Raw genomic sequence first — 25319 nt, forward strand, 5'->3', positions numbered from 1 at the left:
AATTTAATAGTAACATTCGTAAGTTCATAAATTTGCTAACAGATTCTAACAGTCGAGTCTGGCATGTTCCACGTGTTCTTAATTTATCTGCTAATTCCGAGTATTCGTTGATCACCGCGCGTTCTTGGCGATCGTTGGATCTTCAACGATTCCACGAAACGCCGTGAAGAAGGAATAATACGATTCAGGAAGAAACTATTCCTCGTCTCGGAGCTGTCGATTCGAGTAAAACCCACACCGTTTCGCATTAACCGATCTAAACGCAACGAAAGGATCGCGATAAATCCCACCGCGAGTCTCCTGGGACTCTACGGGTGGTTCGAACACCGATCGAGGAATCGCGAATCCGGATCGACGGTCATCGGTACACGAAGAAACGCGCCAGTCTCGTCGTGTACGTAGATCGGCGGGTGGTCTCGGCTTCGATTCGTTGAAAACCGGGAACATCAACGGCAGCTTTTGCTGTTTCGACTCTAACCCCCCTCGGACTCGTTTTATTTCATTGCTGCAAAAAATACTGGTTCTATCGAACGAATAGCAAAAAAAAAACAACGTGGTCTAGACAATAGGAAATAAAATAGAACGAAAGCAGTACGGTTTTTGTACGTTAACATCTTCGACCTCGACTTTAACCGTTGTCCAGCGTTCGAAATGTACTGTGCTTGAGACTCGAGCGGTTAAATATGAGAATGTTAACCTAAGTCGAACGATACCAAATAAGTATGTAGCACTGATCGATCCACCGGGTTAATAAATAAAATCGTGACGTATCGTGGCGATGAGGGTTTACAACCGTGCGTTACAACATTGTAATACCGCGGTTGAACGCGTTCCAACGTCGATACAAATACTCTGAATAACAGATTGAGTGGCAACGTAGATCTGTCCGCGATGGAATCAGCGCGGAGCGGGACGGCGGACCTACCGCGCGCCACTCGGAGCGTCCTCTCGATCTTTTCGTGGCACTCGTACGATCGGATCGAAGGGATCCATCCGATCGCATCGAGCGATCCTCTCGGATAATAGAGCCGCATCATCGTATTTAATAATCGTACAATGGGTCGACGCGAACCGATAAGATCGCGGTCGTTTCGGTAGACGGGTGAAGCCTCGATAAGCTGCTCGGACCATAATAACGCAATTAACACTTCTTTGTTCGATCAATTTCCATTCGCTTGTCTCTTCGCGGCTGGTCGCGAAACGAAACAGGGCTCACGCAGAGAAAAAGCGAGAACTTTCGCCATCGCGTGGACATTGACGGTCATTACTGTGATCCGATCCTGAAACAACTCTCTGTTGCATAATGTAACCGATCGGGAACCCGAGTAAAATTCCTGTTAATTCGAACTGCTGATTGGCGACCGATTAACCATGACTTTGTGATCCATGGATGAGGGGCAGAACATAGCACTATCGAAATGTTTATATATGTAAATATTCCACTCCCCTACAAAATTCAAACCGATACATATCGAACATGCGCTTCATTCTACACGGAGAAATCATAAATAATCGTGTAGCGAGCTTCCACGGTAGTAACAAGAAACGAAAAGGAACTTCTTACTTTCTGTGCACGCGTGCCCATAAAATTAAACTTAAAAAAAAAGAGAGGGTTACCCGCGTAAAAATACCAATCATCGAGAATCGTCGGAATGGAATGTGTAAAAAGGCTGCATGATATTTTAATTAATATATATCTCTTCGTAATTCTCGAACACCCCGAAGTGCCCGATACACCGTCTGGAGAGCTCGAGTCTCGAGTTGATTACGATCGTTTACGACCGGTAAATCACTCGGCGTCTACTCCGTCTTTTTTTCTGTTTATTCGCGAAACGTCACGATAGCCCTAATCGTTGAAACCGGTAGTAAAACGATCGTTACTAGTCGCGACAAAGAAACCGCCACCTTCGAGAACAAACGAGCCAATAAACTCGTTTTATCGGTCCCCCTTCCTTCCGTTTTGCCCCGACGTTCCTTCGAAACCTCGCGCACCCTTCCTTTCGTTGCGTATTTAACATACCAACTAAATGCAGACAACACTACTGATACCGAGAAACACAAGGTGAGGACCGTAGAAAGGGACACCGGGGGGCGGAGGGGACGGAGCCAGCATGAGAAACGCGTTTCCTCGGCGATCTCGGCGTGGGTGTCGAGATCCTAATCTGACGCGGTCGCGAGTAGAACAACAACGATTAGGCTTCCTCCTCGCCGATCTTAGAACACGCTTATTCCACCGGGGCTCGATACTTCCCTCTGCAAATGCTTTCTAAGCAAACGCACTCGTCGGTTTAACACGTTGGTCATTTATTGCGGAAGGAGTGAAATACAAGATACAAATACTGGAGGTACAAAGAAAATTCGTTTGATTAATCTTGCCCTATAATTTACAATTAAATAGAACTCGATACGAAGGGTTGACCCATCTATAAATGAATAAATAAATAAATGAAATTCGAGAGAAGACCTGTGGTCGAGGGTTTGAACCTGAGGTCCAGGAAGATGAAGCATCGACGAAGGAGTGAAAAGGTGGGGAGGCAGAGGGAAAAGAAACGGAGCCGATCCATAGGATAGAGATGGAGCCCTATACATATGCATAGCAAGATAGCCGCATCTACGGGGAGTGTGAGATCCGACAGCTTCGGAGGTGGCAATGAGCCTGGGTCCCGCCTGCCGCCACACCCACGCGCATATATCTTATTTTTCCTCTTTATTTATTCGAATTGCCGTTGGTCGAGGGCCACTCTTCGAATCCCCATGGCTTCTTTGCCATAATAGGCGAGCATGGTGGCCCATCGCCTCTTTGGCCTTCCCTCTATCTCCCGGGCTACCATTCCTCATCCGTGGATGCTCCTTATTTTCAGCCCCGCCAAGCCCTGCCCCTTCCGAGTACTTTCCTGGAATGCCGATTTTTTCGTCCCCCGTTCGCGCGTCTCTTGCTCCTTTTTCTCACGCATTCTCCTTTATCGGCGGTACCTGGTCTTCGCATTAAGGGTACAGTCTAGCAATTTCGAATCGATGAACGGAATCTTTCGTGTCGAGCGAACATTCGAGTATTCGAAGCATTATTCCGAAGGTGTATCGCCATTTCATTCAGAAAAAAAAACAATCTCCGTTAATAACCTCCACGATTTGTTTCCATTTCGAATCGAAGGCTCTGCAACCGAACCATCTTCCGACAGTGTCACCGACGTTGTTTGAAAAGACAAAAATATATCTCATCGAACTACATTAAAAATCATAAAACAAAAAAAATTGTAAAAAAGCCGACTGCCCCCTCGGTCGACGAAAGACCGATCTTCTTGTTTAGATGTTTCCAGGTCCGAAGGAATCCACCTGAACGCAGCTTATTACGCGTATACCGGCCGAAGGCACGAGTGGCGCGAACAATAGAACTCGGAAGCAAAATCTCGACGAGATCCTCTTATCCTCTTAAGTCATTACAGAGGATCGGGCCTCTCCGATACAGCACTCTCATCCGCATCGGAGCAGCCATTGTCCGCGACACAATCCCGTGCGAAAGAAGCAACACCGGCTGGAACGCCTCTGCGGAAAGCTCGGAAAACGCGTACCTTCGATGTTTTTCCCGTGTTTTTCTACTCGCTCGAGGGGGGGGGGGGGGAGAGGTGAAGTTTCTTTGAAGTGTCGGGACATTTCACAGATGCGTGCGCAACGGCTACGCACGAGAGCCCACGGGACAAACGAGATTCCTTGGCGTTTTTCAAACGAGATACCAGCCAATGGCAAATAATAAACAGCCGGAACGTTTCTCTATGATCCTCGAAAGCAGATTAACAGGCAAGCTACTTTTAGCCGGCAAATCGATCATGCCCGAGCGCACTCCAACAAGTGGCTTTTAACGGAAACGATGGCCCCGATCAGCCGCGCCACGGTGTATCTTCCGCGTCGATCGTGCGATCGAGCGTTACCATTTTGTAACGGATATTTTCTCGAGCGGGCTGCTGCTCATCTCCGCGATGGCTTTGCGAGAACGGCCACCGAGCCGGTGAAAAATACACCGGGAAGATCCTTTCTTTCGGGACGATCCCCGTACCCCGTGTTCGGCACGCATCGTTTCAAAGAAAGAAGACGTTCCCGATCGACAGCCGTTTAACGACGCGTCTCCGCTCTCAATGGATCGACTCTTCCCTCGAGACGTTTTACGCGTTGTTCGAGATAATAACAACGTCTTCGCCGCGCAACGAACGCAAGAAAAGATGGACGTCACGCCGTGACGCGAGGGGTTGCTTGGACATCGTGCGGGCCGAGTTCTAGGAAAGAGGACAACGGAGTGCTTCGAAATTTTTAACGTTTGTAGCTCGTTGCGCGAGCAACGTTCCCAGAGAAACAGTCCTAAACAAGAATATCATGGCTAAAAATTCCTTTTATAGAAGCAGAGAACCGTCCGACGGCGAGGAACGCGGGAATGTGGGTCAAACGAGGAGTCGCGACGAAACGAGACGGTTTCAGACGAGTCTCTCCCAGGAACTTCGATTCCTTTCCGGTGGGTTCCCTGCATCGGATCCTTTTCATCGCTCACGTCTGAGCCGCGCTCTTACCGAAATAATCGCGAAGAACAAGGCAGCGAACCCCCGCTAAAAGGATGGGGGCGTGCGTGCACCTTTCTCGCTCCTTTCTTCTTTTCGTGCGTGGGTGTTGCGCTCACTTGACGCACCGTTGTACGGCATAATACTTAATGACGGGGCCCGTCGAGCACCCAGCGAATTCGTCCACCGATCCGCGTTCCTCAAAGCGCACAATGTTTGCCCCTATAAAACGTAGGAAGTGGGACGTTCAAACGTTCGACTCCCGCTTACACAGCGCGTTCCTTTCCATCGTGTGCCCCCCTCCCCTCCCCCTAGCCGTCCCTTTTTCTCTAAATATTGCATCCATAAGTGTATCGCGTTACGCGGCGTTCCAGCGAATCGATTGTGTCGTCGTTGTTCGAGAAAGGCATTCTTCCTGCACGAGAAAAACGGCTGGTTAATTATATCAGAGTTATTGTAGAGCGCACGAAGGGTACCAACCCCTCGAGGTGCTCTAAACGCGTTCACCCGACTGGAATGCATATTATTAAAACATTCCGGACAGTTCTCTATCTCGAGAGCGTAGCCCACCATGGCTCCCGCAACCTCCAACGTTTCCATGGTGAACGTATCGCTCGAATTGCTTGGTCTCTCTCTCTCTCTCTCTCTCTCTCTCTCTCTCTCTCGTGCGCCGATAGTTCTAGCGGGAACATCAATAGCGGGAGTCGCAAGTGCGAAAATGAAGAGCGATATTCGACAGCCTCGAAATTACCGCTGTTTGACACTACTTAGTTACTTAGTTAGACACTGATAGAGCAAAATGAATCCTACACAATTCAGGAATGTGACATAAAACACGGAATATTCTATACATATTACTGATTAATAAAACGGAAGAAATTTTTGGGACAACCTAATATGTTACCTCCTAAACTAACGCCGAGTGAGTTCTGTGACACTGTCACCTTTTTTAATTCGAGATGATGTAAACTAAGGCCACCGAACTCTTCCCTGCACCTGACAGTTAGCGCGTTGGACTCGATGGCGAAGCGTTTTTTCCGCGTTTCTCGTTAGGGATTTCTTGTTAACCGGCTGACATCTCAATTAAGGTCGAAAGCGATTGGCTCTCGTCCCGCGAAAACGAGTCGTGACACCGCGCGACCGAGGATCGATCGATTATCACGCTCGAAACGTGATCGTTTTTCTGGGCGAGAGACGCGCTCGCGTCGAACCAGGGCGAAACCATCTCGGCCGAGCGCCTTTGAGTTCCGTAAAACGCGATGGGGCGAAGCAAAGGTGCGATAAGTAACACCTCCTCAGCGAAAGATAATTCGTTTATCGGGATTTTCGTGTCTACGAAGGGGTGAACCGTCGTCGAGAGACCGCGTTCGACAGTGCTCGCGCGAACCTACGTTCGAATAAACCCAGCTAACGCTGAGCTTTAAAATCGCCTGAAAAGAATATCTGGAATATAGTCGTTGGAAAATGTAGACAGAAGTAGTTTGAAGCAGTTACGCTTTAAAGTTGACAGTGTTAAGTAGTTTTAAATTCCTTAAATTTAAAAAGTGTTTCTCAAGGAAACGTTAAAAAATACTAATGAATCGATTCTAGAATGCTTCGAATAGACTGTTTTCCGCGCAGCAGGTGATATAGAGAGACAAGTGGGAGAGAGAGTCAGAGTTCGTACCCCTTTTTGAACCCCCTGGCCAATTAGGCTTCCGAGCAGAAGTGCACCAGGGCGCATTGCACGGCGATAGGATGATCGAGTGGTTCGATGGTATCGGCGTTCGCGTGCCAAGATCATGGTTAGGACACTCGATAGCCCGATAAGTAATGCACCCAGATAGGATGACAGAGGGTATACGGTGGAAAGGAGAGGGAGAGCGATTCGAGGGGAAGGAGAAAGGATCGGAGTCGCGGAGGATAGACGGAGAGAGAAGGGACTCTTTTGGAAGCACGAACGATCTTATCGTTGCCGAGGTACCTGGACCGGGCAATGAGCGTCCACTACCAAACGAATGGAACGTAGTCGCTCCTCGCGTGAACGACGAAAAAAGACTCGGGGCGCGCATCGGTCCGCGTGCCTCGACGAATACTTTTTAACGATATCGCCTTCCCCGAGACGTACGCGATTGCCTTGGCTACGAAATTCGTTTGCGTCCGGGGAACGTCGTTCACCTCGACCGACCGGCATCCGACCGGCTGGCTCGACCCCTTCCTTTTCCCTGAGAAGGGACGAGAGAGACCCTCGAGTTCGAACGCACGCTCGTTTGTTCGCTCGGGGATTCTAATTAGCCGCAGCTAATAATCGTGGCGCGCGGAACCAAACGAGTTTCGCCGATTCCTCGACCCGACGAGTCACCGATCGTTTCTCCTGTCGCAACCTGCGCCGAATCACCCAAGACTCTGGAGAACTGACGAATACGAACGACCGTGAAAATTGAAGTATATTACGATGTGTTACGAAAAAAGAGGGGGCGTACGTCACGATTTTAAAATTGTTTTAGGCGAAGAGATTGTTTTCTTGAACTAACATTTCGTTTTTTGCCGTGACGAAGGTAAATCGCGGGTTGCGCGTTATCAAACGAGTTCCGTCTCGATCCGATGATCAACGCGGACCATGGCAGACCCTGACCGCGTTCGCTTTGTATCAGGACGTCGTTTGATCTTCGACCACGTGGCACGTTGGGGTGACTACAGACCGAGCTACGCGGACGGGGTCGATGCGACTAATTGCCAGCTCAGCGACCACGTCAATGAAATCTGTGCTTCGGCTGATTCGAGCCGAGCCGAAGGAACGACAGAGGAAAAAGGACAACAAAGTGGACAAAGGGAGCGAAGAGGCGGGTAGGGATGAAACTTGGATCCAAGGGGAGCGGTGGAGCTCCCTTACATCCGCTCCCGTAATCGTGGAACCGACTCGGATCTTCGTGCGTCGACTATTATATCGAAAGCTCTCCTAATTGGCTACGGAGAATTGATTCAACCGAGAGAGATGCAATGGATAACTGTGTCTGGTGAGTATTTCGATTCGGGTACCTACTCCGCAACCCGGTCCCCCTTTGTTTCTCTCGTTTTAAGCGAGGATCCGATGGACTGGCGAGCCGCGATCGCGAATGTTTCTCGTTCGAACGAGCGACGAGGGAGATTATCCCGGCGACGACGGGAATACCAGAACCCTCGCCTGGCCAGACGTGGTCTGTGCGCGTGTGCGGAATTGGACGGAAACCAGCGAAGAACGGGAGAGACACGGTGGGGTCGAGTAGGCGGAAAGCAGAGTTAGGGAACGAGATAAACTTCAATTATGCCGATTGAGCATCCTCCAAGGGATGCTGGGTAGGGGAAGTTCGCTCCTCCCACTTTTCCTGCCACGTGATTCAGAGCAACCTTCCTTTCTTCTTCACGTCCGTCCGTCCTTCCTTCCTTCCTTCCTTCCTTCCTTCCTTTCGCACGTTCTCGCTCTTCATTCTCCCATCGGAACGAGGGAAAGATGGACGAACTCACCGAGAACTCGTTACGCCTGGTCGCTAGGCGGAGATGAGCAACGTTCTCTCTTGCATTTCTATCGCTTGTTCTGAGTCTCTAAGACTTCACGTTCCGTTAGAACCGCCAAAGGGTAATTGAATTTTGGTCGCAGCACTTGGTAGTATCAGAAGATTTCAGGGTAGTAACAGAAGAGTAAACAAAGTTTATGAACTGAAAAGGGGGCGAAGTTATAGATGGGTAGGAAGAGGATCCACGACGATTCCCGAAGGCAGGCGCAAACGGGACGTCCCGTCAGGAACTCGCGGCGAAAAGATTTCGACGATCGATCTCGCGGATGGAGACGATTCCGAGGTAGGAGGGAGGATAGTGAGGTGCAAAACAATCGAACCGTGGACGTTGAATACCTGTTGGTCCGCGAAGAGGCGTTTTCAGGCAATCCTCCGTGGGAGAGAGAAAAATGAACGGAGGAGGGAAGAAGCGAGACAGGACGACGGAATTGGAGAGAAAAAGATGGTCGGAAGTGGGAGGAGAGAGAAGGAGATGCAAAGGCAGCTCGTGCAGGCTCTCTCGTTCTCTCCCTGTCCGCGTCTGGTTTTCTCCATCTCGGTTCTCTCGCGTCTTTCCGTCTTCGTTGGTGGTTTCGCTAGCGATCGTCCATCCTCGTTCCACGGTTTGAATCTCAGGGTGGTGGCCGACGGTAGTGGTGGTCGCGTCCGGATGGTGGTGGCTATGGTGGGGGGGTAGTTGGTTCCTTCGTGCCTACCGCTCCCTATCTCTCCTTTCTCTCCCTATGGGAGGGCGAGGAGGGCCCCCGTAGCCGCGCACTGCGCACCGAGTTCATCATAGACAGACCGATCTCCCTGACAGCTCCTCGTCGGGCTTGAACGGAGGTGGAATCATCAGATTCTGTCCATCTCTTCTTCGGCTCGCAGTAGCGTGTCGGGATAACGGAAGTGATAGCGTAGGCCCCGCCGTGGTCTCTTTCTCGCGAATCTTCCTGCCGTCGCACTCGCGGCCGCGACGTCTCGCTCCCTCTCTTCGATCTTATTTTACCCTCCGCTGCACTCCTCTCCCCCGACTTTCAATCCATCTTCCTCGACTTCCTCGATCGCGCTTACCCACCTTCGACTTCTTTTTCGCCTTCGAGGTTCTCTTCCGCCCGAGATTTCCTCCTCTTTTCCACCCCTTGTTCGCGGTCACTCCCCCTGTGCATCTCGATCGGTCTCTCCAATTGGTCTACTCGACCGGTCGACCTTCGACCTCCTCGGATTCGGTCCGGCCCGGTCCGATTCGATTCGTTCACCGCGATCGTTATCGGGACTCGAGCGGGCATAACCACGGCGCGGCGTTCCTTATCCCTGGTACCGACGACAACGACTCGCGAAGGAAGTTTGCTATTCGACTGTTTGCGCGACGAAACGATAGCCGCGGTGGTTACGCGCGCGAGCGGGAGAGAAAGACGGAAGGAGACCAACGGTGGAAGAGGAACACGAGCCGAAGGAGGGGGGGATGTGTGCGTGGGAGGAGTAAGAGATCCCGGAGGGCGACTTTTCTTTTATTTGAGCTTGACACTTCGCCGTGAACGCGCGCACACACCGGAAGTACGGAGCCCGTACCGTCGGTCTTCCTCTTTTCCTCCGACGCATTCGCGCGCGCCTCGTTCGCGATACGAAATCGGGAGCACCAGCGAACCGAGAGAAACTCGACCAGCGAGCGGTCTTGGACGCCGTGGAGGGTGCAAGGACGACGGACAGAATGCCGCGACACCTGAGACCGAGCACGTTGCGCAAGGGTGCCGCAACGTTCGTTTCGGTGATCGGTAGAGGATAAATCCCCAGGAATTCCTCCCGCTGGATCTGGAACTGTGATAATCCGTTGGTGGGATGACGTGGTACGTACGCGACGATCGACAGCGGATCGAGGAGTCCCGCAAAAATGTTTAATACCGACTGCGAATCGGTGCAACGTCCGCGACTACAGTGTCAGTGAAGTACGAGGACTCGGGAGAAGCTTCCGGGGAACGGAGTAGAAGTTCCCGCAGTATTCCAACAGTATTCATTTCTCCAAAGACGGGAACACGCGTACACCAAAGACGCTCCACGAAGTGCAACCAATCCTAGGAAACGACCACCTTAATCGGCCGCCGGCGTTCGAGCGTTCCGAATTCTAGAACGTATTCTGAACGTTGCAAGGTTTACCGCACAGTGACTATCGGTGAACCCATCGATGGTACGTACACGACAGACCGATAGCCTGTGAAACGTCTCGTGCAGAAGTACCGAGTGAACAGGTGCTTAGACGACAGAGAAGAAAAGGAAACAAAGGCCAAGGAACGGGTTGAAATTCTACGACGGTCAAAGAGCACGTGCCTAGAGGCTACCAACGGTACGTACTCGATAGTTTCGACCGCTAGCATTCGAGGTACATCGGACACGAGGTACTCGGAACGGCAGAGAGGAGAACCGCCGCGAAAGGAGGCGAAGAGATACGACGGTCAAAGAGCACGCGCCAATCCTAGCTAATTCAACCTAAACGGTACGTATCCGATAGTTCTGATAACCAGTGCGTAGCGACCGAGTGCCAAGCGGAGAGCCGCGTACTGTGGGAGCAGAGAAGAAGAGGAACGCCTTGGAACGGGGTGAGAAGCTGCGACGGTCGACGAACCGTTCGATCGTCATCGAGGATATTGTGTCCTGGGGTAGTGTTTCGGAGCGACCCCTCGAAGCGACGAAACTGGAAGCTCTCGAATCGTACGGAACGTCAAAGCAGAAGCGCCGGTGCCCGGGGCGAAGAGGAGTCCTCGACGCGTGCCAGGCTGCTGATCACAGGCACCGCGCCGGAGACGAGAAGAGTAGGAGAGGGATTCGAAAAAAAAGCATACAGAAACAGAGAGAAAGAAAGTGAGACGCGGCATCGTCTCTCGACCGAGGGGTCCTTCCGTTCGGGTGCTAGGGGTGTGCAGCCCTGGACGAGGGGTCGCACTCGACTCTTTTAAAGTGGGCAAACCGCGCAAAGAATAAGAGACGTCCTCGGGGCGATGACAGGATGCCTCCTTCTCGATCAGGACGTGTCTACGAAGGACCACCGTCTAGGATCACCACACGAATCGGGCCCACCATCGCCCTGTTGCTGATTCTCCTCGAGAATCGTCGGTGAGTACCAACATCCTTCCCTCCGGCGCGACCGAACGGGTCTCTTTTATCTTATCCTTTCACGTTTGTTATTGCGACGGGGACATCGCCGGTGTCTGAACGTCCAACGAAATCATTCGCGTTCGATATCGCCTTCGAGCGCAGTATATTTGTTTATACCTCGCGCAAACTGGACGAAAGAGCGGGTCTGTCCATCGTTCGAAATCGGCCACGCGATTTTAATTGGATCTCTGATCACGTTGACCATATATTTTGCGTCATTGATACGCTGCGCGGTAGAGCACCATCTGGTAATCGAGATACGACTCCTCTTTCTTGTCATTTTTTTTGAAGAATCAAATATTTAACATTGTACGTTGGAACTTTAAAGCTATCCTTTCGTACGATATCGTAAGAAGTATTTACCAGATTTACTCGAAAGCTGAATACGTCACAGAATCGTGGTATCAACCACGATTTACTTGAAAATAGTTGAGTCGACAACGTATGTCGCTAATGGCTCTGACGCAAAGTAGAAGACACGAAGAATTAATAAAATAGTCATAGTCGAGAACATGACGTAGACATCAATTACCATTCTATCGGGCATTTGTACAAGCCTCGAGCGTGCTAACCATAATTGGAGTCTTGGCGCAACCGTTGGAAGCAATTGAACCCGCTAGATAACTTCTAAACTCGCAGGTGCACAATTTAAATGTTGGCACGCGTCAAATCAATTAAAATCACGTATCGGTTTCAATCTACGCGTATTGTTATCGCATCAACTGTTTTCATTTGAAAGAATATTTTTTAACCACAGTTGACAGGGGGTCGTGAACGATCGAACGTACAGGAGTAGTTGCTTTTGCAAGGCGTACTCGCGTTAGAGGCCGTAGGCTATATGTACTAAATCATAGAGCAGGAATGACAGTGTTCATAGAACTGAGTGAGTCAAGATTTCAAACTGCGGCAACATTTGGGCCGTTTAATCCTTTCTGTACGCGATGCAAGGAGCGATGACTACAAGTCCTAAGGAAGAGGGTGTCTAAGATGACGAAGACAACGCCCGAGGAAGGATAGAGAAGAAATGGGAGTCATGGACGCAAACTGTCGTGACCAATTTCGTTGAGAAAAATTTATGAGCACGATGGTGGCGCGACTCCCATCGGCTCTCCTCCTTTTCTCCGCTCTCTTTCCGCCTCTTGCGGAAAGAATCTGTCAATAGAGACGCTCCGTCGAGGCGGCGGTCGCATCGACGGCTCCGAGACAGAGCACAATGACTGAGTGCAAATAGGCCTTTTCAACCGGCTCCGTGGCACGAACAACGAACGATCCCGCTGTGATCTTCATTATGCCTCCCCGATCTCGCTGCGCTCCTCGTTCAGCACTGTGTCGAACGTCCTGCACGCTCTAATCGAATCTTTCTCTCGCCAAAGAATCGCCGGGCCGTCCGGTTCGTCTCGCGCGAGTAACATTCTTTGGCCGTGGCACTCGCGATAATTGAGTCGAGAAATGCTCGAATAGTCGGGAAAAATCGCCGGGACGAAAGGAAGGCTCGGTTCCACGAATCCTGATAAATTCCACGGCGCGTCACCTTCTCGTTTCCGAGAACACGACCCGCGCCTGTCTTTGCGCGCAGAAAGGGTAAACATTCCGTCGACTATCTGCGACTATGTTGTGTCTCAGAGATACGTGAGTCTTAGGGGCATACGCGATGCCTCGTACGACCAAGGAGGAGTCGCCGACATGCTCTCCTTGGTGCCCACGCGCGGCTCCTCGTAAATAATTACAAACAGCATCCGGGAACAAGGCCGTACGCGCACCGACACCCTCGTCCCGTGCACGCACGTTGATACACCGGCATAAACGATAGCACGCATCGAGTAATTATTATCTCGAACTTACGAGTCGTTCGTTACAAATGCTACGGGAGTACTTGTTGACCTCAGGCTAAATTTCTGCTAGCAACGTTTATCCTCATAAGGTCCAACCGATATTCGAATTTTAATGTGTTTGTTGGAAGTAGAACGTTCATTCGAATCATGGGGATATTCTTTCGAGTAACGACCCGCGGAGTGACTCCGAAGCAAAGTAACGGTGGTCTAGAGCTGAGCGTGCTATCATTTCGTCCACGAATGGAGGCACGCGCGCTCTTCAATGTATTCTCGCGGAACGACATTGAATTACGGCATCGAATAATTCTCGCGACGTAACCCTCGATAAACCAGTTTGCGCGACACGAGCGCTTAGCACCCCGACGCCTGCTGGTGCACCGATTCCGGTTAACCCCTTCGTGTCAGCACCTGCGCGGAGCGGACATTCTGTCAATTCTAATTGAAATCGAGCGATTCAACATCGTGGTGAAAAACCGCATCGTAAGATGGTTGCAAATGTTAACCCAAGCTTAAGAAATATTCTCTCGTCTTTTTGGATGGTTCCTCGTCGTGGACTCGACGACTTCCTGGCCACGATCGGCCTCGAATGCCGCTGCACGACCAAAGGCAGCCGATCTCGCGCGAAAACGAGGGAAGCAAAGGGGATTCGATATCTGCCGCAGGAATTCTCGCGGGTCAGTCGTAACGAGTTCTCTCTCCGCGGGTATACCTCCATTAAACGCGAAATTCCGTTCCGTGATTCTTTCTCTCCCCTCCCTGCACTCTTTCGCATCCGTTTGCTTGCGAACAAGTTGAATAAAATGCGTGCATCCCCGTCGCCATCTTGGATTCTTCGGCGACCCATCGGATCAACGATTCTTAACCTTTTCGTGCTCGCGACGCGGTTTATAAGAAGGAAGAGGGCTAGATTTTCGAACGATGAATTTAAAATACTTTACAGAATCGTCGTGTATATTAGAACAAGAAATCATCGAATCACCGAAGTGGAACATCGCAGAAATGCGACCTCTGATTTGCTCGACAATTTCTCGCCACTTCGGAGAATCGGATTCGGAGATAGGAATACGATCGGTCCTGCTTATCGTTTTCTCCGCGCACATTAGGTCACAAAAAGCAACGTGGCTTTATTCGATACATAAACTGGTTGTGGGTGAATAGCATCCTGTTATTGTTTAAATTCTCCTTGCCCATTAATATAAGATAAAAATGTAGATAAAAGGCAGTTGCGTTCGTCGGGGAGTGAATTCGGTGGAACGTAGAGCCTATTTATAAGACAGAGATGCGTCAAAAGAAACAACCGATGAATTCATTTCGTTGATTAACCGCGCATATTTTGCGACCACGTGGAACGCAAATCGACCTACTCGGTGTGTCTAAAAAGAATTGCGCGTGACATTGCGAAAGAAGGAGCGAGAGAGAACGTAAAAGCAAAGGGGAGGAAAGGTAACGCAGGAATCCGTCGACGCGGTCAGACTTCCACAGGTACGCGACGTCTTCGGTAATTTGTTTCGGGGAGTTAAGATCATTAATCTGCTTTCGGTAGATCATCAATAGCGCGAAAGATAGCAGCGGTGCAACGGTGTATCGGTAATGGGAGCCCTCAATAACCTCTGCGACCCTAAAATCTTGGTCCTCCTCCGCTGTCCTTTCCCACACTACGCGAGAAACCGAGTTGCCAGGACCTTCCCTCCTTGCCACCCCCTTCGCCCGCGTCCGTATCCTCCGGATACGCTCTTCTTCCTTCGTTTTCTCCCTTTTGTCCCCGGAGATCCCTTTATATCTCTCATTTCTCTCTTTTCCTCGTTCACGCGGGTGCTATACACAGCTTTTACTTTAGGAGAAGCTCGTCGGCTAATTTGTACCCGCAGATAACCACCGACCCACCGAGAATCTTGCACCCGTCCGTGACACATCCTCCGAGACCCCGAAGGACCTCGAGAACCCTATCCCCCGAGAAAATTGACCATTCCTGCTCGCCGCGACCAAATAAACGAGCCTCGCGACCAGGCACCGAAATCTCTCTCTTCCCGTCGACGAATGATGCTGCAGAGCTCAAGGAGCTCAGATGCTCTAGAGTTTAAGGGCTATCCGGATCCGGACAATCATTTTCGAAGAATCTTTTTTCGAATTACTATAAGAATTGCAATAGATTTTGTCCAGACTCGGAACTATTAACCCTTTGTGCTCGAGCCCTTTTTTTCTGCTATCTACCATCAACTCGAGATGCTTTCTCAGCATTCTATTGTCACGACTGCTAAGCTTAGATTAACTTCGAATATGTAGCCCAATTCGTGATCGCAAACTAATTTGAGTAGAAAATGTAAAAATACTCAGCCACCGTTCCCATAAATTTTCAGCGCCCTTCGGGTGCGCTTGCTCCCTGCTTTTTCCTTTATCTGAAAATTAATTAACACCCGGAACCTCGTGATGCGCCGCCATTAGGCAGAAGCTGTCGCTTAAGATAGCGGTTTAAGAGCTCTTCTTCCGAGAGGTGAACAGCGTTATCGCCGACGATGCGAGAGGGCAGCAGACGGGGGCTGAAAAAAGGGTAACGGGGAGGCGACCGATACGATAGGGGCAGATGGGGGGGGGCAGGGGTAGACAGGAACGAAGAAAAAGGCGAACAGATATATTCGAGCGGCTCTTTGAGAGCTATCGCACCTTTCGACCCCGGCCTCGTAAAATTGCCTAAAGGAAAGCAGACGCGCGCAAGATGCACGCGCGCATTAAAGTGCACGGTGCAGCCGGCTCGCCCTCGAAATTTATCGACGATTCACGCGCGAGGACGCGTCTCAAAGGGGTACGATTCTGTTGCAAAATCCCTCTTGCGATCGATGTCGTATCTCGCTCGCTTGTCTTCTTCAAAGGCATCTACGAGCACTGTTCCCTCGAATGCAAACGCGACACTTTAACCGAGGGTGAACGGCAATTTTTATTTCGAGCCAAAGCCGAGACCAGGTGCGAAAATTGCGAACGAAAAGCAAATCCAAAGGGCAATCAATAGAAATTATGCGGGCTGCTGTCGCGTTCGCGAGACGTAACGAATGTCCGTAACAACTCGAACCAACTGGGTGGTTGCGGAGAGATTCCGATCCGTTGGTCGATCATGGTCGCTGTAAGTTTCGCTTTGGATGCAAAACATTCGCAGCTCGGGTTTGTGGAAACGTCGAAGGCGTGGCGGGGCTACTTAAAGGCACGGTGTTCCTTTAATCGGCGATGAATCCGAAAGCAGCCGCGCTCGCGATCGGGAATTCGATAAAACGTGGTCCTTGCAGTGTGGTAAAGGGGAGCACACCGCGAGGGGCGAGAGGGATCGGAAGGAGATCGTGGCCGTAAGTACGAGGAATGTCTCCCGGTGGATTCCCTGGAAGCAAAATCACTCAAAGCGATCGAGAACGCGTGCGATCTCGTGGGAAATGCTTGCCAGACGAAAGAATCGTTCAAGGTGCCGTGTCGACGGAGAACTTTAATTGGTAAATTTCGTTTGATTTGCAGCGCGACCTGCTTAATGAGCAACTCTGTGGACGATTGGGCGAGCGGGAATGCCGTGGTCTGCAAGGGCATCATTCCAGGCCTGTCGAAGGAGCAACGCGAGCTATGCCACAGAAATCCAGACGTGACGGTGGCCGCGATCAAGGGCTTGCAAATGGCTATATCGGAGTGTCAGCATCAGTTCACGTGGCACAGGTGGAACTGTTCGTCCCTAACGCCCAGCAGTAGAACGGAGCAGAGCAGTGTTCTTCTTCAAAGAGGTAAACGATGATAAAAGTGTGCAACATACTCAATTGGAGAACACGATGACAGTCAAACTTTGGAGGAACATTTCTTACGACTAGGTATCGCTTTGCAATATTTTCGTCGGCAAACGGTACCAAGAACAGAGCTGTCTAGGTAACCCGGTCGAGTCTTCGGCCTCCAGGTGTAAGGAATGTTTCCCTAAAGTCTGAACGTATTATCGTCCACTCGGAATATTCGTTAATTCGTTTTGGAAGATAAGATGAAATTCATGCAGCGGAGGGTTAAACGGCCGCGAGCATAGGCTGAGCACGCTTGATCCCTTGGACCATCGCGAGAGGGAGACGGGGCAGGGGGCCAGGAAAGGTGAAATCTTTTACGACGTCGTTGACGTCGACGAAGCGGCGTAGGCGAGAGACGGTGCGCGCTTCCTTAAATCAGAATACGGTGTGTGCTCGGCTCCTCGGTTGCGGGCCAGCTCCGAGAACCTGTCCCAAATCCCTGAGAGAAAGGAAGATCGGGGACGAGGCGAGACGAGAAAAGAAGAGATTGCCCCCTCGGCTGTCCTATTCCAGTGTGACATATAAATTCGTCGTGGCGCGTACGTGCGTCGAAAGAGGAAACATATATCGTGTCGGACGAGTGCGCGAGAGCGCGACATCGAGCGCACCTGACCTGAAAGCTTAACATCCGTCCGTCCGCAGCCACGATCTCGGTGCCCGCCACGTCTGTCTTCGCGTTATCTGTCTCCGTGGATCGGTACACCTTTTTTTGCTCAACCGGTCAAGAAGAGGTGTCGATTCCACGACTCTTTTTTCCACCACGGAGCCGTTTCAAAGAACGAGTCGACGCAAGGAAACGTCTCCGAGGCTCTGGACGCTGATGGACCTTGGAATACCGAGACCAGGGATTGCGATTCCGCGGGAACACAGTTGACAGTTGAGATGTTCTTTGTAAAAGAATATCCTGCGAGCTATCAACCGTATTCCTACAGAGCCGCAACGACTGGCTCCATCCAGAGATTTTTCCTCGTCGAAACGTGACTGCAGGCAGATTTTTTCGACGGGAAGCACCGGCGGAGGTCGATCCGCCGATTATTCGAGGTACCGGGTCGATCGTCGTCCTGAGTTTCACTCCGAAGTCAGAGGGCAGCAGCTTCCGAGAAACGGACCGTACTTCACCATTACCAACGGTTCCGCGCGGCTTTTTAAGGACGACATCGGTGGGCCCAGGTGAGGGTCCGCGGTCGTTCGAGAAATCCACCGTGTCAAATTTGTGCTGGCTGCGTATCTCGAAGAGAACGCGCGTCGTTAAATCTCTCGGTCACGGTCCTCCTGCCCTCTCGTTGCTCCTTCTTCCATTCACCTCCCCACAGCCCTCTTCGGGGCCCCTTCCTCCCGTCATTCTTTTGCCACGTATTCGTTAAACCTCGGCAAAACGACTTAATGTATTATGAAATGTACACGAAACGGTCCTCCTCCGCCTCCACTGGCCGTCTAAAAGGCCCGCACAAGGCGACCTACTACGGGACACGATACCCGACATTCGCTTCCTCGCGACGACGAACGATGACAGGGTTTACGGTTATAAAGGCGCGATAGGATTTGCTCCGTGCTACGAATGACACGGAATTCCTTCGACGACGCCGACGTCTACTAGATCAGGGGAACCGTTTCGCGTCCGAAAGGCTGCGCGTTGATTTATGGATACCTCGGAGGCCACACGGTTCGTGTCTAGCAAATCTTTTCGAAGTTACAAAGAAGCGTGTATTCGATACGGCGGAGCTAAAAAGTGAAAATCCTCTTCTTAGTTTCGTGTATCGCGAAGGCCACGCGAAGCTGATTAGAATTGGGCAAAATAAAAATGCAGTGTCTCCCAAAGTGTAACTCTTTCGCTTATCAGATATTGGTACAATAGGAACGTAGATCACGAGGCTCTACCTAAGAAGGGATAAGCGTTAAGGTTGGTCCTGTGCAACCGAAAAGAAGGCACACGCTCCCGTAGACGTTAGCTGCGCGTACCCGACGCGCTATCTATTGAGTTATCTAAACAGTGATTTGGGCTTGACACAGGGTAGCAGGGCAAGGATCCGTGCGCCATCCGTCACCGCGTCCCTGCGTCAAGGGCCGAAGAGTAAGGAGGCTGTGCGGGCCTCTCGCGCACCTCAGCCTCATTCTCCTCCTGCCTCTACCTCGGCTTCTCTCCACTGTCCAGGAGAAGAGACGTACAACTCCCCGTGGACGATTTATTACGAGTCCCCGATGCTCCTCTTACCATCGTGCAGTAGCTGCAGCGACGGCAGTTGCAGTAGCTGTAGCCCTCCAGCAGCTATCTGCATTATAAAACAGTTGCTGCCAATAGCCGTATAAAGCGTAAGCTTTCAGAAACCCCTCCTACCGCGAGGCCATATAAAGAGTCGTGTTTTCGTTCCCTCTCGTCTTGGAAGCCGGTCCTCGCCGCACGGAGAAGGTTATCATCCTTCGAAACGGACCGGCCGATATCTTCCGCTTCCGAATGCTCTGGAATACTCCTCGACCCGGGGGACCGCGACGGGAACCGTGTCGACGTTTTTATCGCGGCAGCCATCTCCAAAAAATCTGCTCGATTCCCGAGGCCGTGGCGAGGCTCGACTCTTTAACGTCGCCAGGTTTCGTACGATCGACGAAGGGCGACGTAATCGACTGCCGCCTGTCCAATCTCGCTACCCGAAGCAGCTCGTCCTGTCGATCGGTCCGAAGAAAGACCAACGAATCGCTGCCGCCGGAATATCCGCAGAAGTAAAAGGAGACGTTCGGGGAAGCGCAAGTTCCGCGTATATCGGCCATCGGGCCCTCTCGAAGACCGTGAGAGAGGCCTGGATCGCACAGCCACGGCACATCGAAAGGAACCTTCGCGTTATCGCGCTACGATATTTTTCGAACGAAGGAAACTTGAATTAATCGCAACAGGCACGTCTCGTTAAAGAATAAAGACGAAATTAAGCAGGATCGTTGGAAACCGTTTGTTCTTGCGGCCAGGCCCTGTCGCGAGTCGCGTTCGAAACACGGATTCAAAACGGAAGGAACAAAAGGGGTGGTCGTTGAAGGGGGACGGCGCAACGACAGCGCGCAGTGCCTCATCGGGTGTCGAGAACGAATACCACAAATCCTTTCGAATGTGCCTTTAGCGCGTCTCCCCGGTATCTCGGTCTCATGAATACTGCAAATACCGCCCGGTATCTGTGGATTGGAGTAGCTCTTTCCGAAGGAGGGACGGAGGGGTAGAGTAATGTGTGGGCATTGTCGAGGTAGTCGCGAGGAGAAAGGGACAGTTCGGAGCCGCGTATTCCGAGCCCGCGGGCAGTCGTGTGTCGTATCGTTTGTAAGTTGACAGCCACCATTGCGGTTTGACGATCGGCCATTCGTCAATCCGACTCCAGCGACGCTTCGGAGACGAGAGACCTTGGAGGTACCGAAGAAAAAGTGCGTTTGACGTCGCATTACTTATCGAAATGGTCCAGGGCCCCGAGCATCTCGTCCCTCGATCGACGAGTTTCCAAATTCTACGCAAGGCGGTCCGGAGTTAACCGATGATCTAGGTCGATCCAAAGCGACAATCTTCGGTAAACGTTTCGCTTAACTGTCTTTGCTTAGAGTTCTTAGGTGCATTGCTCCAAATCATACGATAACGAGCTTATCTATATGTTTATCTACCTGTCCATTCACCTCGACAGTATACGAAAGCATAGCGAATAGTCGCTTAATCCTTTACCGATAAGTTCCTGACATTTACGCCTACCTAGAATTGTCTGACGTATCGTACAACACTGGTCCTACACTTGTGTGTTATCTAGCGTCAACGCCTCCTTCAGCCGATTTCTCGATCTTACTTTCTTACAGTTCGCGACGTTCTCTTCTCGTGAAATTAAACTTGCAAAATATCGACGTCCGACGTCAGCGTCGCGAGACAAGATTCGATTTTCCCCGGATAGTGACAGTCGAAGGATGGCACGCAAAAACCCCCAAGAACTCGGGTATCGGTGGTCAGAGTTTGGCATTGCGTCTTCGGGAACCCCACCGAGCGATCGTTTATACATGCAGTCAATGGATGCCCGCCGGCCGCCGCTGCTGATGGCCACGCTTTGTTTTGACGGACGGCTGAATAATCTACCTCTGAACTTCGTCTGATGGCTGTCTGTCGGCCGATCCGTCGAACGATCCGTCGGTCTCGGCTACCGGAGCTCCTTCTACGGAGGCGAGGCTCCACGGTGTCCCGCTGCCTCCGACGTTCTCGTCGCTCGCGAGAGAAACGACGAACGCGATCGCCGCTGTCGCGACGCGTTGCGTATATTACTCTCGGCTCCGTGGGCTGGCGGCGTCACCGTGGACGAGTAGCAATTTGCTAACCGGTCCGCGTGTCTCGATCATACCCTACTCCCAATTGTTCCTCGTGTACGAAAAATTCCGCGAATGAGGCTGTTCGCCGCGGAAGACCCTTCAGATGGGTTCGGATTTTTGGGCACAGACGTTCCAATCCGATACCGTTGCTTCGGAGATTCCTTTCTAATCGATCCTACCAGTCTACATATGCAATCGTTGGTTTCAGGTTACCGAGAGACTGCGTTCGCGTTCGCGATTTCGGCGGCAGGGGTGGCGCACAGCGTGGCCCGCGCGTGCAGCATGGGCCGGCTGCTCTCCTGCGGATGCGACCCGTCGAGCTACAAGGGTAAGCCGCCTGCCAAGGCCAGGGGCACCCAATGGAAGTGGGGCGGCTGCTCTCACAACCTCGACTACGGCATGGAGTTCTCGAGACAGTTCCTAGACACGCGCGAGAGGGCCGGGGACATACAGTCGACGGTCAATCTCCACAACAATCAAGCTGGCCGCTTGGTAAGCCGTTTGATTAATCTTCCCTTTCAACCCTCCCTTCCTCTTTGTCTCGTGGCCCTTTCTCTACGAGTCTTGCTCTCTCGCGATGAATATTTCATTCCGTTGGCAATATACATCCCCCGACCGACGATTTCTGCTGGTTCCGGTGGTTCTTCGCGTTTTAACGGCGATCCTTGCCTCCTGGTTCCGCAGCCACGCGAAAAGAAAGGCAGTCGGCGAGAGAGCAAGGCAGAAGAAGGAGGCGGTGAATAGGGGTGGAGAGGAGTAGGAGAGCAACCAAGCCGAGTCCGTTCCTCTCCTCCGTACGCCTCTTCACGCTCGGTCTCGCCTCGACGTTATTAAGACGAGGCCCGGGGCTGGACCACCCAGCCGTAGACTCATTAACTGTTTGGTACGCGACACCTCTTTGTCTAAAAGAAATTGCACCCTTTCTCTTTCACCGCTGTTCGTGCGACTCTTGACCACTTACGCACGAGCACTGCGTGCACGGTGCTCGGATCGTTCCACGCAGGATCGATCGATATCAGGAAATTTGTGAGAAATTAATGTTCTCGTCATTTAATTTAGATAAATTTCTTTAATAGACGTAGAGGGTACGAATACTTATGAGACCGACTGTATATCCCAGACATAGATTCCATATTTTTCCCGTAGATTAAAATCTCCTTTCTCCCTCTCCGATGATTCGACAACCGATCGATGGTATTTCAGGCGGTGGCGAGCAACATGCAAGTGCGCTGCAAGTGCCACGGTATGTCGGGTTCCTGCGAGCTCAAGACCTGCTGGAAAGTGGCACCCGACTTCCGAATAGTCGGGAAGACGCTGAAGGATCGCTTCAGGAACGCGGTGTTGGTCGCGCAGAGCAACCTGGGCAGCGTGACCCCGTTGACCAGAGTCAGGGGATCGCGAAGAAGAAGGCCGGACCGTCACAGGCAGAGGAAGCATCGCGGCGGCGCCGGAAACGGAAACGCTGGTGGCGGACGCAAGAGGAGGCCTCGAGATCTAGCCAAGCAGCTGTTCTACTACCAAAAGTCGCCCAACTTTTGCGAGAGGGACCCGGCTGCCGACATCCCCGGCACGGCCGGTCGTAAGTGCAACAAGACCAGCTCCGGTGGCGACGGATGCGGCAGCCTCTGCTGCGGCAGAGGGTACAACGTAATAAGACAACGACGGGTCGAGAGGTGTAAATGCAAGTTTCATTGGTGTTGCTTCGTGCAGTGCCAGAACTGCACGGTGGAAGAGTGGATCACTGTTTGCAAGTGAACGGAACGCTGGATAATCGTTTCACCGCGGTTTCCCTCTCGCGAACGATCGAGTTCTTCGGCGCGCGACAAACGGGCGCAAGGAAGCGTGGGGTGCGAAGATTCCGACGGTCGCGAGCGCGACGGTACGCGAATCTTTCGAATCGAATACGACGCGTGCGTAATGGTCACGTGTAATCACGCTCGATGCACGGATCAAATCGAAATCACGGTGCGAACCGATGCTACGGATGCGATCTGATTACCAGTTCGGTCGTTACCCCGTCGTTGAGAATCGCGACAGTTCGATCGCCCGAGATGGTGGCTCTTATGCCACAACAACAAATGTTCAACGATAGGATCGAACGATTTGCTGAATTTTTATTTTTATAGGTTTGAATGTCTTTTATAAGCCAAGCGAATGGTTCGACGCTTTCGACCCTTTCTTTCCGAATTCTCTTAAGAAATTAGTTGCTCGAGTAATGTGGGGGGGTAACCTGACTTGCTGAGCACAATTAATTCAACGTTTAATTCTAAAAATCTCCCAAACCGTGCCGTGAGCTTCAAAAGGTTAAGAACCACTGGCCTAAGAGGACGATGCTCGTCGACTAGGACAAAATTAGTCGACAAACGGATCTGCGCTTTACGAACGCTGTATAGCTTCCGAGATCGATCGTACTGCGGTTGAGCAGAATTCACAATGAATAATCGGTAATCGCGATTATTAACGAATAATCGAGTACGATTAGCGTTGAGAGATTGCGAAATCACCGATGTACAGCTGCATATGTACTTCGCGATTGCTGATAAACTCGCGAGTGATTATTGTAAATGCAATTATTGCTCGGCTCTGGTACCTTAATTGTAAAACACTCGACGACGACCTGACAAGTAAATCCGCATCCGGATTCGGTGATCGTACTTTAATCGACGCTTAATAAACACGCGAGACGCGTCGCCCTGACATTGGGAGCTGGACTGGAGCACTTTGTGCTAACGACGCAACGGACGTAACTGTTCATGAACCGCGCGAGTAATATAATTTAATCGGTAGCTTAAGCGAGCCTATAATTTATTTATAACGTTGCTCTATTTAATTAGTAGATAATTTTAATATCCACACCAACTGTAACACCTCCGCCACAGTATTATTAGACGAAGCAATGCGCGTGTGTCTTAAGATTGCGAATGGATGCGATTGTATACAGCTCGATGATGCGCGTACAATAAAGAGTTCCTTCGACCGATGATTGACGAATTTATTCTTTCTCTTTCACCAGCGCCGTTCTAATTGCAATGTCGGTTGTTTAGACGATCGCGAATCGGTTACGCGAACCCAGAAATCATTCGAATTCGTAATGCCTGCGGACAGATTTACAGACGACCGAAGCCTTTCCGATACTTTTATTCCTTGCACCGGTAGATTTGTTCGGCCTTCTTTTTCATCGATCGAACGATAAATTGTCCAACGTTAAAACCTTGGAAAAATCTGTGCCAATCCCTCTTACATACCGTGCGGGGCGACCATTCCAACGGTAACGTAATGAAACTTTAAGAGGCGCGCTTTCGCGATTATCATTTGACTCTCGACTTTCCTTTTTAACCACTTTCCTACGGAGTATTCTTTTTATTTAAACAACGCGATATTTCCGCGTCTTGGAGTTTCGATACGTAGACAAACTTTAACGTCATCGATTCCAAGTATGGTTTCGTTTGGTTAACCAGGGATTTCCGAGTGGTTTCGAACGAATCGCGGAGAAGGGCTTTTACTCGTCGATAACACCGATAACGAATGAAATAATTATCTTTTGCGACCAAACGTATCGAGCGTCGCACGCTTGACTGGTCCAATCGACTCGCTGAAAGCCCCTGGAAATCACCAACGGTAAATTGGGTTTTCGAGTCTAGATTAGCTCCGAAATCAGACGAAGACTTGTATAATCGTATTTTGCGCGGGTCGGTGATCACCGTGATGTCAATCCCCGATAATCCAAAGCATCGGCATGGCAATTTTGAACAACTTCTCGATGCTCATGCTGTCGAATGGAGAAGTGAGTGAGTGAGTTTTATTTGTAAAGGTGCAAAGTCGTACTGGGTCTATTATAGCTCGGATACCTCGGGATTGCTAAGCCCGTGCTGCAGCTACGATCGAACATAGCTACAGCACCTGAGGGATAAGAAGAAACCTTCGTCTACGTGTTACCTTGCATTTTTAGGAAAGTAAAGTAATATTTCGTTAAAGTATAACGCACTCGAAATTTAAAGAGAAGTGACTCCATTCAAGATACCGTCGACAAGAAGGAATTTCGGATAATTATCCTAGCAGGATCCGTACGTTCGTTACGCTCGAAACCGATTGGAGCGGTTGCAAAGACAAACTTTCAAGGAAACGTCTGGAAGGAAGACGCGGCGGTGCGCGTCGCGGTACATACGACGCGTA

General features: G+C 50.9%; 2 protein-coding genes across 2 annotated transcripts in view; one reads left to right on the top strand and one right to left on the bottom strand.

The window, feature by feature from the left end:
- The window catches only part of LOC128891002 (protein Wnt-6), a 70086-nt gene that overhangs the window by 38913 nt on the left and 5854 nt on the right, over positions 1-25319 (bottom strand). The gene's annotated exons all lie outside the window — the stretch shown is intronic.
- Positions 9419-24092, top strand: LOC128890994 (protein Wnt-10b). The gene is made up of 4 exons (XM_054150098.1): positions 9419-11161; positions 16531-16787; positions 21355-21638; positions 22350-24092. The coding sequence occupies exons 1-4, from the start codon at positions 11055-11057 to the stop codon at positions 22899-22901; spliced, it is 1200 nt and encodes a 399-aa protein (XP_054006073.1). The 5' UTR covers positions 9419-11054; the 3' UTR covers positions 22902-24092.

This window comes from Hylaeus anthracinus, unplaced genomic scaffold (genome assembly GCF_026225885.1).
Source record: "Hylaeus anthracinus isolate JK02 unplaced genomic scaffold, UHH_iyHylAnth1.0_haploid 12001, whole genome shotgun sequence".
NCBI lineage: Eukaryota > Metazoa > Arthropoda > Insecta > Hymenoptera > Colletidae > Hylaeus > Hylaeus anthracinus.